The 19,983-nt window shown below is 44.7% G+C and overlaps 1 protein-coding gene across 6 annotated transcripts in view; it reads right to left on the bottom strand.

Annotated features, from left to right (window-relative positions):
- The window catches only part of LOC118394148 (ankyrin repeat domain-containing protein 11), a 144,658-nt gene that overhangs the window by 23,054 nt on the left and 101,621 nt on the right, over nucleotides 1-19,983 (bottom strand). For all 6 annotated transcript variants that reach the window (XM_052480590.1, XM_052480593.1, XM_052480581.1 and 3 more), the window contains 2 exons: nucleotides 12,766-12,911; nucleotides 6,080-6,212 (listed from right to left, as the gene is read on the bottom strand). In XM_052480590.1, the coding sequence (XP_052336550.1) occupies nucleotides 6,080-6,212; nucleotides 12,766-12,852 (220 nt within the window). In that variant the 5' untranslated portion in view covers nucleotides 12,853-12,911. The remainder of the gene's footprint in view (nucleotides 1-6,079; nucleotides 6,213-12,765; nucleotides 12,912-19,983) is intronic.

Genomic DNA, 19,983 nt, shown 5'->3' with positions numbered 1-19,983 from the left:
TCCTCCACAGCCTCAAAGTTCACTACTGGAATCCCTGTGGCGGTTTTTTCCCAGGGTTCAGAATCCCTCTGTGGTCTCTTGACATTCATCTCCACCAGACATGAGGCCTGCAGCAGCACAGCCGGACCAGACTCCTCTAGCAGAACCTGGGTGGCAGGACCACCTCTGGTCTTTTCTGCAGGCACAAGGCAGCAGGCCAGGGGAACACAACCCCTCCATACACGGGCCTACTGGGCCACAGTCTAGACTCTATCCCCACAATGACGGGCCAAAGAAAAAGAGTTCACCATATCAAGGGGAGATACAGGATCATCAGAAAGACACCAATGTCAGGGGGAGGGGACATCTGTAAAGTGGTTAACAAATTCCTTTGGGTATAGACTACAGGTCGACCGACTAGGATTTTTCAACGCCAATACCGATTATTGGAGGACCAAAAAAAGCTGATAGCGATTAATCAGCCAACTTTTTAAATATATATATAATAATAATAATGGCAATTACAACTACTGAATGAACACTTTTTTAAACCTTAATATAATAAGTAAATACAAATCTATTTAGTCTCAAATAAATAATGAAACATGCTCAATTTGGTTTAAATAATGCAAAAACACAGCGTTGGAGAAGAAAGTAAAAGTACAATATGAGCCATGTGAAAAAGCTAACATTTCAGTTCCTTGCTCAGAACATATGAAAGCTGGTGGTTCCTTTTAACACGAGTCTTCAATATTCCCAGGTAAGTTTAAGGTTGTAGTTATTATAGGAATTTTTGGACTATTTCTCTCGATACCATTTGTATTTCCTATACCTTTGACTATTGGATGTTCTAGGCACTTTAGTATTGCCAGCCTAATCTCAGGAGTTGATAGGCTTGAAGTCATAAACAGAGCTGTGAATCAAGCATTGCTAAGAGCTGCTGGCAAACACAGTAAAGTTTGAATAAATGCTTACGAGCCTGCTGCTGCCTACCACCACTCAGTCAGACTGCTCTATCAAATATCAAATCATAGACTCAATTATAATATAATAAACACAGAAGTACAAGCCGTAGGTCATTAATATGGTCAAATCCAGAAACTATCATTTCGAAAACAAAACATTTCTTCTTTCAGTGAAATACGGAACCGTTCCGTATTTTATCGAACGGGTGGCAACCCTAAGTCTAAATATTGCTGTTACATTGCACAACCTTCAATGTTATGTCATACTGTTGCATACATACTGCCCAAACTGTTGCATACTCTGTGTGCAACGAACGCAAGAGAAGTGACAATTTCCATAGTTTAATATTGCCTGTTAACATTAATTTCTTTTAACTAAATATGCAGGTTTAAAAATATATACTTCTGTGTATTGATTTAAAGAAAGACATTGATGTTTATGGTTATTTACATTCGTGCAACGGTTGTGCTTTTGTTAAATCACCCCCCGTTTGGCAAAGTTGAAGTAGGCTGTGATTTGATGATAAATTAACAGGCACCACATTGATAATATGCAACGCAGGGCAAGCTAGTTAACCTAGTAATATCATCAACCATGTGTAGTTAACTGGTGATTATGTGAAGATTGATTGTTTTTGATAAGATAATTAGTGCCACAAGGTCTTTTTGACGCTGCACTCGCATAACAGGTGGTCAAGCCTGCCACGTAGTTTCCTCGTGGAATGCAATGTAATCGGTGTCCAAAAATGCAGATTACCGATTGCTAGGAAAACTTGAAATCAGCCCCAACTAATCGGCCATGCCGATTAATCGGTCGACCTCTAGTATAGACAATAACACAGCATGAAAGGAACTCGCTATCAAGGCCAAGACAACAGAAGAGGGGAAGTGTGTGTGTGAAACCACACACACACACTATATGGAGACAAAACTAACACACTGAAGGATGAACCATTTAATGAATGTTTCCATCGTACAGCCAGGTTTAAGACACGTGGATGGAAAAGACACTGAGAAGGATAACAGGCAGGGAACACGAAGACCAACGCACCCCGAAAGTGTATCAATTACAGGCAAAGCCAACGAGTGAATTATGGCCTAGTTGATGTGAGAGACTGACAGACATCCAGCCTGTAGAGGCAGAGACTCCACCCTAACAGTAGCATAACAATAAACAATCAGGGCACTGTTCTAGACAGGGGGAGGGGAGATACTGAGGTGGGAGGCAACCGTTCTCTGCCAACAGCCTGCTAACAGGTTACAGAGTCACTAGCACCTGCAAACACACAGCCAAGCCACTATAGTAGTGACTAACCAGGGGAATTGACTACGCTCCTGATTTGGTCACTCAAGCTGCACTGAGAACACAGGTTCTATATTCAATATATCTTCAAAATAGAGAAATACCTTTTTAATAAAAACATTTTTAAAACTTTTCCTGCAAAAAGGTCACTAAAACAAAAAGAGAAATGTACACAATGGTTTGGACTTCATATTACCCAAAGAAATAACAGCTGAAGTTCACAGCAGCATTTCAAACCAACGCAATAACCCAGCACACAGATGTGGGTTCCATTACTGTGTTATCACAGACCATCATCAACAAATCATTTCAAGATCCTCAAAGCTCAAGCCAAACAAGCTGGAACAGTAGTTCCCCCCTTCTCTCTTATTAAAGAATAACACAAGAGAGTGTCTCACCCCAACCAAACCTTTTCAGGCCCTCGTGATTGACAAATCCTCACTTAATTGGCCCATGTTCCGTGTGGCCTTTTTCTCTTTTTCCCAATGATGGACAGTTGAACCAAGTTAAACCAAGGCTAACCAAAACACACAGCCTTCTTTGAGGTTATAAAATAACAGCCTCTAGGAGCTTAACCGTCACGCCTCTTCAAACTCAAGAGGCTGAAGAAATTTAGCTTGGCACAGAAGACCCTCAAACTTTTACAAATGCACCATTGAGAGCATCCTGCCGGGTTGTATCACCGCCTGGTACTGCAACGTCTTCAACCGCAGGGCTCTCCAGAGGGTGGTGTGGTCAGCCCAACGCATCACCTGGGGCACACATCTACAGCACCCAGTGTCACAGGAATGCCAAGGACCTCAGCCACCCGGGCCCACGGCCTGTTCACCCCGCTATCATCCAGAAGGCGAGGCCATTACAGGTGCATCAAAGCTGGGACCGAGAGACTGAAAACCGCTTCTTTATCAAGGTCATCAGGCTGTTAAATAGTCACCACTAGCTGGCCACCCTGCCCTGAACTTTAGTCACTGTCACTAGACTGCTACCACCCGGTTAGGCTACCATGCCCCTAAGAGGCTTCTGCCCTCATGGAACACTGGTCACTTTAAGTAATGTTTACATACGGTTTTACCCACTTCATATGTATATCCTGTATTCTAGTCAAGGCCATCCACCCACACACACATATTTATACTCCGGACTCCGACATCGCTCCTCCTAATATTTCTATATTTCTTAATTTCATTCTATAACTTTTTAGATTTCTGTGTATTGTTGTGTATTGTTAGATATTAACTGTTGGAGCTAGGGAACACAAGCATTACGCAACACTCGCAGTAACATCTGCTAAATATGTGTATGCACATATAGGGGTGGCAGGTAGTGGGTTAGAGCGTTGGGCCAGTAACAGAAAGGTTGCTAGATCAAATCCCTGAGCTGACAAGGTAAAAATCTGTCGTTCTGCCCCTGAACAAGGCAGTTAACTTCTTGGTGACAGCGGGCAGGATTTTCACGTCCGGATGAAATGCATGCCCAAATTCAACTGTCTGCTACTCATCCCCAGAAGATAAGATACGCATATTATTAGTAGATTTGGATAGAAAACAAACGTTTCTAAAACTGTTTGAATCATGTCTGAGTATAACAGAACTTATTTAGCTGGCGAAATCCCGAGGACAAACCACTCAAGATTTTTTTGTTTGTTGAGGTCACTCTTTTCAATGGGTTTTCATTGGGAATCCAGATTTCTAAAGGACCTTCTTGCAGTTCCTATCGCTTCCAATGAATGTCAACAGTCTTTAGAAATTTGTTGAGGTTTTTCCTTTGTGTAATGAAGAAGTACGGCCATCTTGAACGAGGGTCACTTGAAGTGTACTGTTAGATAGAGGCGCGTTACCAGAAAGCATGCTACAGTTTGTTTTACTCCTGTATTGAACACAGAGCATCCCGTCTTCAATTGTATCGATTATTTACGTAAAGAAATACCTACAGTTGTATTAGAAAGGTAGTTTGAAATGTTTTGGCAAAGTTCACAGGTAACTTTTGAGATATTTTGTAGTAACGATGCTCAAGTTGGAACCGGTGTTTTTCTGGATCAAACGCGCCAAATAAATGGACATTTTGGATATATATATATAGACAGAATTAATTGAACTAAAGGACAATTTGTGATGTTTATGGGACATATTGGAGTGCCAACAAACAGCTTGTCAAGCTTGTCAAAGGCATGAATTATATTTTTATTTCTGCGTTTTGTGTCACGCCTGCAGAGTTGAAATATGCTTCTCTCTCTTTGTTTATATGGTGCTATCCTCAAATAATAGCATCGTTTGCTTTCGCCAAAAAGCCTTTTTGAAATCTGACATGTTGGCTGGATTCACAACAAGTGTAGCTTTAATTTGCTATCTTGCATGTGTGATTTCATGAATGTTTGATTTTTATAGAAAACACTCTGAAGTTTCTAAAAACTGTTTGAATGATGTCTGTGAGTATAACATAACTTATATGGCAGGCAAAAACCTGAGAACAAATCCAACCAGGAAGTGAAAAATTTGAGGTTTGTAGTTTTTCAAGTCATTGCCTATCGAATATACAGTGTCTATGGGGTCTTATTTCACTTCCTAAGGCTTCCACTAGATGTCAAGAGTCTTTAGGACCTTGTTTGAGGCTTCTACTATGAAGGGGGAGAGAAAGAGAGCTGTTTGAGCCAGAGGTCTGGCAGAGTGGCATGAGCTGATCACGCGTGTGCCCGTGAGAGGTAGCTGCGTTCCATTGCATTTCTAAAGACAAAGGAATTATCCGGTTGGAACATTATTGAAGATTTATGCTAAAAACATCCTAAAGATTGATTCTATGCATCGTTTGACATGTTTCAACGAACTGTAATATAACTTTTTTGACATTTCGTCTGAACACATGATTATATGCATTTGGATTACTGGGCTAAATGCGCAAACAAAAAGGAGACTTTATCGAACAAAACAAACATTTATTGTGGAACTGGTTTTCCTGGGAGTTCGTTCCGGTCAAGATCATCAAAGGTAAGTGAATATTTATAACGCCATTTCTGACTTTTCTAACACCTCTCCTTTGGAAAATGGCTGGATGTTTTTCTGTGACTAACGCTGACCTAACATAATCACAAGGTGTCCTTTCGCCGTAAAGCCATTTTGAAATCTGACACAGCGGTTGCATTGAGGAGAAGTTTATCTATATTTCCACGTATAACACCTGTATCTTTTATCAATGTTTATTATGAGTATTTCTGTAATTTGATGTGGCTCTCTGCACTTTCCCCGGATGTTTGAGACAATGCGTTTCTGATCATAACACACCAATTTAAAAAATGAGGTTTTTGGACATAAAGATTAACTTTATCGAACAAAACACACATATATTGTGTAACATGAAGTCCTGTGAGTGCCATCTGATGAAGATCATCAAAGGTTAGTGATTCATTTAATTGCTATTTCTGATGTTTGTGAGCCCTCTCCTTGGCTGGAAAATGGCTGTATGGTTTTCTGTGACTAGGTGCTGACCTAACATAATAGTTTGGTGTGCTTTCGCCGTAAAGCCTCTTTGAAATCAGACACTGTGGCTGGATTGACAAGACGTTTATCTTTAAAATGGCATAAAATACTTGTATGTTTGAGGAATTTTAATTATGGTATTTCTGTTGTTTTGAATTTGGCGCCCTGCAATTTCACTGGCTGTTGGTGAGGTTGGACGCTATTGTCCCACATAGCCCATAGAAGTTAACCGACTTGCCTAGTTAAATGAAGGTTAAAAAAAAACTCTACAAAAAAAACTAAATGTAATTTCATTTAATTCTTCCAGCATGCACTGCCAGGCTGAGGAAGTGATTTAACATCCCCTCCCCCTCCAGTCTTACCTGAGTCAGAATCTTTCTGGTCTCCATTGGCTCCAACAGTGAAGGGAAGCTTCCTCTTGGATGCCTTCTCTTTCATCTCTTTGACGCCATCGCTGCGGTCCAATTTAGGAGTCTTGTTTGACAATACTTTATCCTGGCAAATAAAAAAAGAAAACATGAACACCATATTGCACAGCTATAACAGTAAAAAGACACAGATGATTATTTATGGGGTACACTACTAGCTACTAAAACTGTAGATTAAAATGAAAGGGCTGATGTGGAAGGATATTTATAGAACTTCCTCTAAACGAGTGCCAAGCTTTGGCCTAACGTTGGAGACTTCCCTTAGCATTTGGGAGAAGACAGAGCCTGAACAGACAGATACAGAGGGACACAGGCCATCCAGGCCAGGACACATTGACTGAGGGACACAAAGAGACAGGCAGGCGGCAGCTGTGTTTCCCAAAGCTTTACACTGCAGCGTCTAGAGACTTCCAGCGATTAGGGGATTTGCAGAGCGTGACTTTTCCATGGAATTTCCTCTCGGTGTTCCGGCAGCAGAGAGCAGAGGCAGACAGTCCCAAATGGAAAGAGAGAGATGGAAGGAGCGGTAACACCCCCGGGGTCTGTGGTCCACGGCAACTGGAACCCATCAGAAGCTCCCGTCCCCCCGCCAGCAAGCGGCCTGCTCCTGCACCAACGGCTTCCTCCGGCTGAAGTTCTGTCTATACAGCACAGTACAGCGCTGCCTCTCCCTCGGCCTGCCTGGCCCAAAAGACTGCTGTTAAAGGGCCATGCAGCAGCTCTGATCGGGGCCTGTCTGCTCGGCTCGCACACGAAACACCCTCCTCACATTTAGCTCTAAGGAGCAGGGAGATCTAACACTTCATAAGAAAAAGGAGCAAGGATTTTAGTGTAGTGTTCCAAAGACAGGAACATATCTCTCTTCTATACAATATATGCTTATATATTCAAATACCAGGCTATTAACTGCAACCTGATGGTTTTAGTTTGTAGTAGAACTCTGTGAACCCAGATTTGAATGATTGCTATAATTAAAAACATCGCAAACGATTATAAAACAAATAAATAAAACCTTATGTAATGCCTCTTTTTCTAAACGCTAGATTTAGAGGGCCAGAGCAGCTGGGTTGTCGGCCGGGTGCCGTCTGTGGTAAGGAAGGCTAATTAAAGAGCTCTGTGTAGGTGGCTGTTTACCACAGAGCGGAGACTGAAGAATCCGATCAGATAAGAGGTGGAATGTAGCAGCAGAACGCTCTCTCTTTCTCAGGCTAGTTCCCACTGCTGTACAGTGGCTCGCTCTGCAGCCCGCCCTGGCAAGTCCAAGCCCCCAGCACTCCTACAGTCATGAGACTATGATGTCACCCTTACAGTACAGTGTAGACACACAGCAAGCTCTTCCTGCTGCTTAGAGCTAGGCTTAGCAGTAACTCTGTACACCAGCGAGAGGGAGGGAACAAGACACATTATTTGTCAGTCTACATGTAGGAGGAATTTCCAAACAGAAAGACAGTACACAGACAGCTGACACACACACACACACACACACACACACAAACCAACATATCAAGACAGACAGAGGCGTTAGCGCTAGGCAGAGCTAGTCTTGCTGCAACACGCGGAGAAAAGAGAGCTGAATTAAAAAGACAGCTGTGAGCCACTGCTTCAAGGCTGCCTTCATGAGAGACCGTGTTTACTGGTCTCCGAGCAATGCTCTCGCTCCTCCTCTCCCTCCCAGAGCCTGATGCAATTCGGTGCGGAAGGCTGTACATAGCAGACGCGCGTAAAGCTGCACCTCTGAGTTGCTGCTGCTGACCCATTGATTACCATGACATCATCATTCTGCGTCTAAGCCGACTGTGGCTGTCCATGCTGGCAACACGTCCACAAAAACACAAGCTGGCTTTAGCAGCCATTTAAAGGGACAGCTCTCCCCACTACCTAGGGGAAAACCCCACTGAAATGTCTCCCTAATCCCTAGTATGACAACCATGTTGAGAAACAATAACACAGGAAATGACACCTGTTATTACGTTACCATTACAACTCTGCTCACATCTAATTAACAGCTCCGTTCATTAGAATCCACTTCTGGGAAATGATGTTCAGTGGTCTAACATAGAAACTAGGGAGAAAATCTCTAGGAACTAATCTCTCGTGTTTTGTCTGAGTGTCTCAGTGTCAGGCTGACTGCAGCAGAATGCCGTGGCCTGCCTGCCCAGGAACGTAATGCTGTGTTTGATGCAGGATGAGGATCTACATTTGCCACACAGTGCCAGCAGCCTCCACTTCATTGGTCAAAAATAAAGAAGATTACTTCATAGATAAAACCTGGACTACCTACTCAGATGAGTCATATATAGCTGGCTGGCTAAAGCACATAACCTTTGCTATATCATGAGTCATTAAGCTGATGCAACACTACATACAGCCATTTATTTCCCTGGCTCTAGGCTACATCTAGAAACACAGAAAGCATGTCTGTATAGGGTAGGGTTGTGTGATGGTATTCATAGTGCATTCAATACAGTAGCAAGGAACGTTTCAGAGAGCGGGACACGTGTATAAGTTGCAAGTGTTACAATAATTCACGTCGGTAATTCACGTCGGTAAAAAAACAAAATAACAACTTTGACATAGTGCATTTTGCCAACTTGTATTTTAAGTGGGGATGCACGATATATCAGTGAACATATCGGAATCATCAAGTTTGTAGACAACACAACAGCTTGATCACCAACAACGACGAGACAGCCTACAGGGAGGAGGTGAGGGCACTTGGAGTGAGGTGTCAGGAAAATAACCTCTCAACGTCCAACAAAACAAAGGAGATGAGTTCAGTTGGTAGAGCATGGCGCTTGTAACGCCAGGGTAGTTGGTTCGATTCCCGGGACCACCCATACGTAGAATGTATGCACACATGACTGTAAGTCGCTTTGGATAAAAGCGTCCGCTAAATGGCATATACATATACTTACATGATCGTGGACTTCAGGAAACAGCAGAGGGAGCACCCCCCTATCCACATTGACGGGACAGCAGTGGAGAAGGTGGAAAGTTAAGTTCCACAGACAGTTTGGTGAAGAAGGCGCCTCTTCAACCTCAGGAGGCTGAAGAAATTTGGCTTGTCACCTAAATCCCACAAACTTTTACAGATGCGCAATTGAGAGCATCCTGTCGGGCTGTATCACAGCCTGGTACAGCAACTGCTCCACCCACAACCGTAAGGCTCTCCAGAGGGTGGTGTGGTCTGCACAACGCATCACCGGGGGCAAACTACCTGCCCTCCATGACACCTACAGCACCTGATGTCACAGGAAGGCCAAAAAGATCATCATGGACAACAACCACCCGAGCCACTGCTTGTTCACACCGCTATCATCCAGAAGGCGAGGTCAGTACAGGTGCATCAAAGCTGGGACCGAGTGATTGAAAAACAGCTTCTATCTCAAGGCCACCAGACTGTTAAATAGCCATCACTAACTCAGCGACGCTGCTGTCTACACAGACCCAATCACTGGACACTTTAATAAATGGATCACTACTTTAAAACAATGGCACTTTAAATAATGGCACTTTAATAAAAGTTTACATATCCTACATTACATGTAAATACTGTATTTTATACCATCTACTGCACCTTGCCTATGCCGCATAGCCATCGCTCATCCATATAATTATATGTACATATTCTCATTCACCCCTTTAGGTTTGAGTGTATTAGGTAGTTGTTGGGGAATTTTTAGATTACTTGTTAGATATTACTGCACTGTTGGAACTAGAAGCACAAGCATTTCGCTACACTCGCATTAACATCTGCTAACCATGTGTATGTGACCAATAAAATTGTATTTGATTCGGCCAGTATTAGCTAAAAATGCCAACGTCGGTATCGGTTTAGTTTAACGCCGATTTAAAAAAACAATGTCAACGCTACCGTTCATACCTATATGACGTAGGTACATGACGTAATGACGCCACGTAAAATGTAGCGCTACAGGTGCAACACAGCATTCCTAACCTAGCCCACAATGTCTGCTGTGTGGATCGAGCAGTCAACAAGTCCAGCAGTCATCTGAAAGAGTAAGAACATTTCAGCGAGACAACTCAAAGGCGAAATCCATTAACGGCAAGATAACGTTATTCATTGCCCTTGACAATCAACCGTTCTCTGTCGTGGGTGATGTTGGCTGTCGCCGACTGGTCATGTTTCCCTTATTATTATTATTATTATTCCCTTTATTTTGACACGTCAAATAACACAGTTCTATTATAGAATGTTGTGTGTACTGAATTTGCATGTGCAAGCCAAGCACCATCACTACTATCAGTAGCACTGTCAAAGCTGTACAAAAAAGTATGCAAACAAGCAAACACCGGCCACGAATGATGCGTTTACAATACCACGTTGGTAATGAAGCATTTTTTGTTCGACCGCAACTTCTGGGGTAGCTAGCTTTAGCTTGGTACCTAGCTAGCACCAATACAACCAGCCTGAAAACAATGACCAGTAGAAACTGCAATCATTTTCATTATTCTTAGCTATGATTTAGGAATCCTTGTGAGTAAGTATTAGCTAGGTTGCCACTTGTTGTTAACCTATTGAAATTGAACTTCAGTTCATGAAAATAAATAGCTAGTCAGCTACTTAGCTTTGTTCCCCAAAGCTAACGTTATAAGCAACCAGCTAGTTTCTTCTTGCAAGTGAGGTTCGACCAGACCAGGTTACGTGTTGTGAAGCTAGCCACAATAAGGATTAGGCACAATAGTGGAATTTGCGGCTTGTCTTCAAAATAAAATATATATTTGAAAGTGATGCATAAGGTTACAATTGGTGGAATCATGCCATATTTAGACTCGATAATGTTAAACAAGGTTGGAATGTGAAGCAATGAAATGGGGTATCAGTCTACTCGGAAACACCCACAGAACACAATTGTTTGGAGTTTACGCAAATATTAGCATTGTAGCTCTTATCACGGGACTGTGACTGTGTGACATCACCTCCCCAGTGAGCCTATTGTGTGTATTCACATTCATATTGCACTGTACAGCTTTACCTAAGGATTGGGGATCAATGAAATGGGGTATCAGTCTACTCAATACCCAAGATATTGTTTTTCCTCAGGCATAGTGTTCAATACATATAGGTTGACAATAAATGTGGCTCAATTCACAGTTGTTTTGGAGTCCCATAATAAGAGATACGACGCTAATGTTCTCTGACATTCACTGAGTAGACTGATGCCCCATGTCATTGATCCACAATCCACAGGTAAGGCTGTACAGTGAAATAAGTATCCCCCCAATGCAATTCTTAAGTCTAATACATCCAGTGTGATTTCAACAGATTGGTCAAATTAACAAATTGTCTTTTGTTGATTTTATATAACGTTTCAACCTCGTTTAGCATGATCTATTCAATTATGGCATAATTCTACTATTTGTATTCATTTGCATCACTGTCAATGACATACTTTTATTTAGAAGTCTCACCGCAAAGTCCACTATTGTGGCTAATCCTTATTGTAGCTAGCTTCACATAGATGGGTCCGACCACCATTAATCAAATAAGAAATGTCTTATAAATTAGGCTTATTTTAGATGATGACAGCTAGCTAACTATAGCTACTGAAACAGATTGTCGTTTGCTATGTTTTTGGGGAAGAACATTGTTTGCATCCATGAGCTAGCTAGCTTTTTTTTAATGACCAGCACTGTAGGTGTGCGAGACAACTTTACCAGCATCATAGCATACATATCGATTAATCTTTGTGACATATGAAATACGAGTGAGTGTAATCAATGTGCAATAACTACGTGAAAAATGTATATTCAGGTCCTGACTGGTCAACAAGCTTATTTGACATGTCAAGTAGTGTTTTTTGACACGCAAAGACCCAAACGGCATTCCATAGTATGAGAAATTCTGATTGGGAATGAAACGACTGAACAACGAAACAGCACAGCAACTAAAAGAAAGAAATAGGTTTTAATTATGTTTTACTGGTAATGGGGACAAACGTAAATGTCAATAAAATAACTTTTTGGTCAGTGTGGTGTGTGTGTGACTTTTATTTAACAAGGCAAGTCAGTTAAGAACAAATTCTTATTTACAATGACGGCCAAACCCGGACGACACTGGGCCAATTGTGCGCCTCCTTATAGGACTCCCAATCATGGCCGGATGTGATACAGCCTGGATTTTAACCAGGGACTGTAGTGACGCCTCATGCACTGAGATGCAGTGCCTTAGACCGCTGCGTCCATGTGTGTGTGCTAACGATTTAACTGTACTAGAATGCTTAAAAAGGCCGCTAAAATTGTAAATATCTGTTTTTTTGCCAAGGAAAATATTGGATATTGGCCAAAAATGTAATATCAGTGCTTCACGAATTTGAAGTGTTCTCAACAAGTGTTTTCTTTCACTGTAGAAATGTTACCATAGCCTACGCCCAACATTGGGACCTCAGTCATAAGAAATAATCCTAAAAAAAGCGACAATGGGCTCTTAGCCAGTTGAATGCCAACTCCCATGGAGCTGTTTATTAAGTCCATAATGACTTTTTACTGTGTAATGAGGACATGAACCCTAGATGCAGGACTCAGCAGCGAGAGCAGTAAAGGGCTTGTGTATGCATGTGTGTAGATTTGTGGTGTATCAGTATGTGTGTGTTTCTTACCTTCTTCCCACTCTGCTTCTCCACCATGTCAGTGTTGAGTGGGAAGTCTTCCAGCTGGGGGGTTTTTGAACCCCCACCCTTGGGCATCGTTCAGCTATCGCCACGCCAAACCTCATTCACGCTTCCATCGCATCGTCATCGACCGTCTGCCAAAGGAGAGAGCGAGAGAGATAGAGGGGGAGATGGAAAGAGACACATTAGCACCTGGTCACTCGTCTCCACAGAAAACACATTTCCACACTGCCACACAATGCTCCCATTAGCAGTACATCAGGCTCCCCATTTTCAACAATTACACCTGCACTCTGGTTTCAAAGGTGAGGAAGTGTGCAGAATAATGCCCCTGCTCCAGACCCACTCTCTTCCCAGGAAGTTTAGGGTGTTTCATTGTCATATCCATAGGGTGAGAGAGATAGTGGTCAATGTGGGTGAAAGACAGGCCTACGGAAGCGAATCTAAGCAAGTTTTTAAGTAGCTAATCCCTTATTCACACACAATACATTCCTAATTGAAATCAATGTCTTGATGTCAATAACATTGATCCATCTCGATTACAATAAACATGGGGAGAATTATAGGTTTTCCTATATTGTGCAATGCCAGCAAAACTGTTTTTACTGTGGGACAGGAGACAAACATCTCTGCTTCATGACTCCCGGTAACAGCTGAGGAATGTCTTCAGGGATATGGCACGTCTGGACAACAGCCCTACTGCCCTACCCAAGATACATACTACACAGTGTCGGTGTGATGCAGGGAATGGTGTGCTAGCAGGGAGTGGTGTGCTAGCAGGGAGTGGTGTGCTAGCAGGGAGTGGTGTGCGAGTGTAATGCAGGGAGTGGTGTGCGAGTGTAATGCAGGGAGTGGTGTGCAAGTGTTATGCAGAGAGTGGTGTGCTAATGTGATGCATGGAATGGTGTGCTATCAGGGAATGGTGTGCTTGCAGGGAGTGGTGTGCTAGTGTGATGCAGGGAATGGTGTGCTAGCAGGGAGTGGTGTGCTAGTGTAATGCAGGGAGTGGTGTGCTAGTGTAATGCAGGGAGTGGTGTGCTAGTGTAATGCAGGGAGAGGTGTGCTAGTGTGATTCAGGGAGTGGTGTGCAAGTGTTATGCAGAGAGTGGTGTGCTAATGTGATGCAGGGAATGGTGTGCTATCAGGGAATGGTGTGCTTGCAGGGAGTGGTGTGCTAGTATGATGCAGGGAATGGTGTGCTAGTATAGGGAGGGGTGTGCTAGTGTTATGCAGGGAGTGGTGTGCTAATGTGATGCAGGGAGTGGTGTGCTAATGTTATGCAGGAAGTGGTGTGCTAGCAGGGAGTGGTGTGTTAATGTGATGCAGGGAGTAGTGTGCTAGTGTTATGCAGGGAGTGGTGTGCTAGTGTTATGCAGGGGGTGGTGTGCTAGTGTTATGCAGGAAGTGGTGTGCTAGCAGGGAGTGGTGTGTTAATGTTATGCAGGAGTAGTGGCTAGTGTTATGCAGGGAGTGGTGTGTTAATGTTATGCAGGGAGTGGTGTGCTAGTGTTATGCAGGGAGTGGTGTGCTAGTGTTATGCAGGGAGTGGTGTGCTAGTGTTATGCAGGGAGTGGTGTGCTAGTGTTATGCAGGGAGTGGTGTGCTAGAGTTATGCAGGGAGTGGTGTGCTAGTGTTATGCAGGGAGGGGTGTGCTAGTGTTATGCAGGGAGTGGTGTGCTAGTGTTATGCAGGGAGTGGTGTGCTAGTGTTATGCAGGGAGTGGTGTGCGAGTGTTATGCAGGGAGTGGTGTGCGAGTGTTATGCAGGGAGTGGTGTGCTAGTGTTATGCAGGGAGTGGTGTGCTAGTGTTATGCAGGGGGTGGTGTGCTAGTGTTATGCAGGGGGTGGTGTGCTAGTGTTATGCAGGGGGTGGTGTGCTAGTGTTATGCAGGGAGTGGTGTGCTAGCAGGGAATGGTGTGCTAATGTGATGCAGTGAATGAGGTGGTAGCAGGGAGTGGTGTGCGAGTATGATGCAGGGAGTGGTGTGCTAGTAGGGAGTGGTGTGCTAATGTGATGCAGGGAGTGGTGTGCTAATGTTATGCAGGGAGTGGTGTGCTAGTGTTATGCAGGGAGTGGTGTGCTAGTGTTATGCAGGGAGTGGTGTGCTAGTGTTATGCAGGGAGTGGTGTGCTAATGTTATGCAGGGAGTGGTGTGCTAGTGTGATGCAGGGAATGGTGTGCTAGCAGGGAGTGGTGTGCTAGTATGATGCAGGGAACGGTGTGCTAGTAGGGAGGTGTGTGCTAGTGTTATGCAGGGAGTGGTGTGCTAATGTTATGCAGGAAGTGGTGTGCTAGCAGGGAGTGGTGTGTTAATGTGATGCAGGGAGTAGTGTGCTAGTGTGATGCAGGGAGTGGTGTGCTAGTGTGATGCAGGGAGTGGTGTGCTAGTGTGATGCAGGGGGTGGTGTGCTAGTGTGATGCAGGGGGTGGTGTGCTAGTGTTATGCAGGGAGTGGTGTGCTAATGTTATGCAGGGAGTGGTGTGCTAATGTTATGCAGGAAGTGGTGTGCTAGCAGGGAGTGGTGTGTTAATGTGATGCAGGGAGTAGTGTGCTAGTGTTATGCAGGGAGTGGTGTGCTAGTGTGATGCAGGGAGTGGTGTGCTAGTGTGATGCAGGGGGTGGTGTGCTAGTGTTATGCAGGGAGTGGTGTGCTAATGTTATGCAGGGAGTGGTGTGCTAATGTTATGCAGGGAGTGGTGTGCTAATGTTATGCAGGGAGTGGTGTGCTAATGTTATGCAGGGAGTGGTGTGCTAGTGTTATGCAGGGAGTGGTGTGCTAGCAGGGAATGGTGTGCTAATGTGATGCAGTGAATGAGGTGCTAGCAGGGAATGGTGTGCTAATGTGATGCAGTGAATGAGGTGGTAGCAGGGAGTGGTGTGCGAGTATGATGCAGGGAGTGGTGTGCTAGTAGGGAGTGGTGTGCTAATGTGATGCAGGGAGTGGTGTGCTAATGTGATGCAGGGAGTGGTGTGCTAGTGTTATGCAGGGAGTGGTGTGCTAGTGTTATGCAGGGGGTGGTGTGCTAGTGTTATGCAGGGAGTGGTGTGCTAGTGTTATGCAGGGAGTGGTGTGCTAATGTTATGCAGGGAGTGGTGTGCTAGTGTGATGCAGGGAATGGTGTGCTAGCAGGGAGTGGTGTGCTAGTATGATGCAGGGAACGGTGTGCTAGTAGGGAGGTGTGTGCTAGTGTTATGCAGGGAGTGGTGTGCTAATGTGATGCAGGGAGTGGTGTGCTAATGTTATGCAGGAAGTGGTGTGCTAGCAGGGAGTGGTGTGTTAATGTGATGCAGGGAGTAGTGTGCTAGTGTTATGCAGGGAGTGGTGTGCTAGTGTGATGCAGGGAGTGGTGTGCTAGTGTGATGCAGGGGTGGTGTGCTAATGTTATGCAGGAAGTGGTGTGCTAATGTTATGCAGGGAGTGGTGTGTTAATGTTATGCAGGAAGTGGTGTGCTATGCAGGGAGTGGTGTGTTAGTGTGATGCAGGGAGTGGTGTGCTAGTGTTATGCAGGGGTGGTGTGCTAGTGTGATGCAGGGAGTGGTGTGCTAGTGTGATGCAGGGGGTGGTGTGCTAGTGTTATGCAGGGAGTGGTGTGCTAATGTTATGCAGGGAGTGGTGTGCTAATGTTATGCAGGGAGTGGTGTGCTAATGTTATGCAGGGAGTGGTGTGCTAATGTTATGCAGGGAGTGGTGTGCTAGTGTTATGCAGGGAGTGGTGTGCTAGTGTTATGCAGGGAGTGGTGTGCTAGTGTTATGCAGGGAGTGGTGTGCTAATGTTATGCAGGGAGTGGTGTGCTAGCAGGGAATGGTGTGCTAATGTGATGCAGTGAATGAGGTGCTAGCAGGGAGTGGTGTGCTAGTATGATGCAGGGAATGGTGTGCTAGTAGGGAGGGGTGTGCTAGTGTTATGCAGGGAGTGGTGTGCTAGTAGGGAGTGGTGTGCTAATGTGATGCAGGGAGTGGTGTGCTAATGTTATGCAGGAAGTGGTGTGCTAGCAGGGAGTGGTGTGTTAATGTGATGCAGGGAGTAGTGTGCTAGTGTTATGCAGGGAGTGGTGCGCTAGTTTTATGCAGGGGGTGGTGCGCTAGTGTTATGCAGGGGGTGGTGTGCTAGTGTTATGCAGGGAGTGGTGTGCTAGTGTTGTGCAGGGAGTGGTGTGCTAGTGTTGTGCAGGGAGTGGTGTGCTAGTGTTATGCAGGGAGTGGTGTGCTAGTGTTATGCAGGGAGTGGTGTGCTAGTGTTATGCAGGCAGTGGTGTGCTAATGTTATGCAGGGAGTGGTGTGCTAGTGTTATGCAGGGAGTGGTGTGCTAGTGTTATGCAGGGAGTGGTGTGCTAGTGTTATGCAGGGAGTGGTGTGCTAATGTTATGCAGGGAGTGGTGTGCTAGTGTTATGCAGGGAGGGGTGTGCTAGTGTTATGCAGGGAGGGGTGTGCTAGTGTTATGCAGGGGGTGGTGTGCTAGTGTTATGCAGGGGGTGGTGTGCTAGTGTTATGCAGGGAGTGGTGTGCTAATGTTATGCAGGGAGTGGTGTGCTAGTGTTATGCAGGGAGGGGTGTGCTAGTGTTATGCAGGGGGTGGTGTGCTAGTGTTATGCAGGGGGTGGTGTGCTAGTGTTATGCAGGGAGTGGTGTGCTAATGTTATGCAGGGAGTGGTGTGCTAATGTTATGCAGGGAGTGGTGTGCTAGTGTTATGCAGGGAGTGGTGTGCTAATGTTATGCAGGGAGTGGTGTGCTAATGTTATGCAGGGAGTGGTGTGCTAGTGTTATGCAGGGAGTGGTGTGCTAGTGTTATGCAGGGAGTGGTGTGCTAATGTTCCCTCCCGCTGAATCTCCATGCTACTAGATTATCCCTATTCTCTTTAGTATCCACTTCCCCGTCTACATGTGGAGAGGTTGCTTCCGAGCGCCCATGAATAAATGATATGTAAAGAGTTTCTCAATATTTTTCTCCTCCATAATGATTTTTGACATTTTATTTTTTAAATTGTTTTAAACCAGAGTGTGTGCAGAGGGCTGGGCTGGAGCCAGTCCCTCCTCCTGCCATCCTCCCGCCCTCTCTCCACTACCCGGGAACGCTGCCTGGCACTCAGCTCTGCCCTGGCGCCATGGCCCTCCCTCTGCAGCTCTCCTACTCAAAGACAGCTATTTATATCCCAGAGCCAGCGACGCACACCGACAGAGGAACGTTGCTCCTCTCTCTTCCTGGCATATGGAAAGTGAGACGCAGCAAACCTCTGCTCTGTTCGGCTCTGCCTCCACCCCTCTTCTCTGGCCCTGTCCCCCAAAGCCTCACACACTACAAGCTCACATTACGCAGCACAAAGTGGCAAAGGGGTCAACTACTATCAGAGGCAAAGATTCTATGATACACACATTGAGCCGACCTAGTTTGAGCGATCTTGAACAATGAACTCCACACCCCCATCGTAAATTCACACATCGTGATTGAAACCAGCCTTTGATGTTAGTGGTGCGAAACAGTTTCATATTATATTGAGATAATCATTTAACCAAGTACAATTTCCTCTGCTATAACTTTGAGTGTGTATGTTGGTGCCTGTATGCACATGGCAGGGTCAATAAGAACCTATTAAGTTTTCCTATATGGTTTCCACTGTGTACCATATCAGTGACTGACTTAAAACTTCAATAGTTTTCCATCTCTCCCTTTTTTACATAATGTAATAACTATCATATATATAATACCATAGGCCTATATTATTATAGACAACATCACTATCCAGATGCTGCGCTTCTTGACGTAATTGTGTTATCAGGTTGTCTTCAAGGATTCTGGGGTGGTTTTGGCACAGAGGTTAAATAAGTGTATTATGTTATTGAGTCCTCAGTCAGTTATTCTATAGGGGTTTTTGGCAGGGAGACTTCAATGTATTATATGTGTGTTCTGAGCTTTCATCTCCTAGTGGGGAGAGGAACACACACACACACACACACACACACACACACACACACACACACACACACACACACAGAGAGAGAAACAGAACCCCAAGAGGAAACACAATAACATCCATTCCAAAACACAGGCCTCATTTCCTCCACCTTCCACCCCATTCAAAAGTTGTACAGCATCTGCTATCAGTGTGTGTGTGTGTGTGTGTGTGTGTGTGTGTGTGTGTGTGTGTGTGTGTGTGTGTGTGTGTGTGTGTGTGTTACACAGAGGGGCCTCTCTCCACAAGCCAGCAGCTCTAATTCATCACATATGAGTAAGTCTATGCACTGTAAGGTACAGTAGAGAGAAGTCGAGGCCCTGGTCCAATGCTGGATCCTGCAGCATCCGCTTCCCGCTCCTTTACACTGAAAACAACAAATCCTGGCTCCCTCTTCCAACCCCCCAAACACACACCATGTGTGCAGTCTGTCCACACTCCCCCAGGGGTCCCTTCCTGCCACTCTGTAAACAGGGTCAGCCATGACTGTCAGATTTCTTTTTCCAAAGCTGTATTGATGAAATATTGTACAGTTTTTGTCTTGCGTCAGCATCACCTACAAAAGTCATGAAATTACCTCACCGATTGAGTTTCACTTTGACATTGTTTTGTCTGGGAGGCTAGGTAAACAAAGCCCACGTCATCCTCACAGCACTGTTTACAGTGGAAAAGCAGCACACCCGGAGCCAAATTGCAAATGCTAAAGGCCTATTGGAGAGAACATTGATCTGCAATCATGGAACAGCACAATTTCGATAAGTGTGGCAAGTGTAAATTTGGCATTTTGCTTGCAATACCGTATTGGAAATGCCTTATAAGTCCAATTTCAACAGCATAAGCATGACGCACATGGCAGCCGTGTTAAAAGGTCTATACAAACAGTCTTTGATGTGTGTTGTTTTGCTGACTGCCCTTCCAGGCACCAATGTCACCTGACAGCAGTGATTGGTCATGTAACCACGCACTTGAGCCATTAGACAAAGCATTGGCTTGCTAGCTGACTATTCTCAACTACGATTGGTGCTTGGAGAGGGTGGGTAGGTGGGTTCACACACAGTAGAAGAGTGAAGAAGGTGGTCTTTAATGGGTTCCCAATGGGGACGTTTTTCCTGAGACTGACCCCTGGTCAGCAGAGCTGGAGGTTAGACTTTAGCGCTTTCTACTGCTTCAACACTACACAGAGCCCTCACCTCTTTCTACTGCTTCAACATTACACAGAGCCCTCACCTCTTTCTACTGCTTCAACATTA

This window comes from Oncorhynchus keta, chromosome 2 (assembly GCF_023373465.1).
Source record: "Oncorhynchus keta strain PuntledgeMale-10-30-2019 chromosome 2, Oket_V2, whole genome shotgun sequence".
Taxonomy (NCBI): Eukaryota; Metazoa; Chordata; class Actinopteri; order Salmoniformes; family Salmonidae; genus Oncorhynchus; species Oncorhynchus keta.
This window is presented reverse-complemented; position numbering and strand designations above follow the sequence as displayed.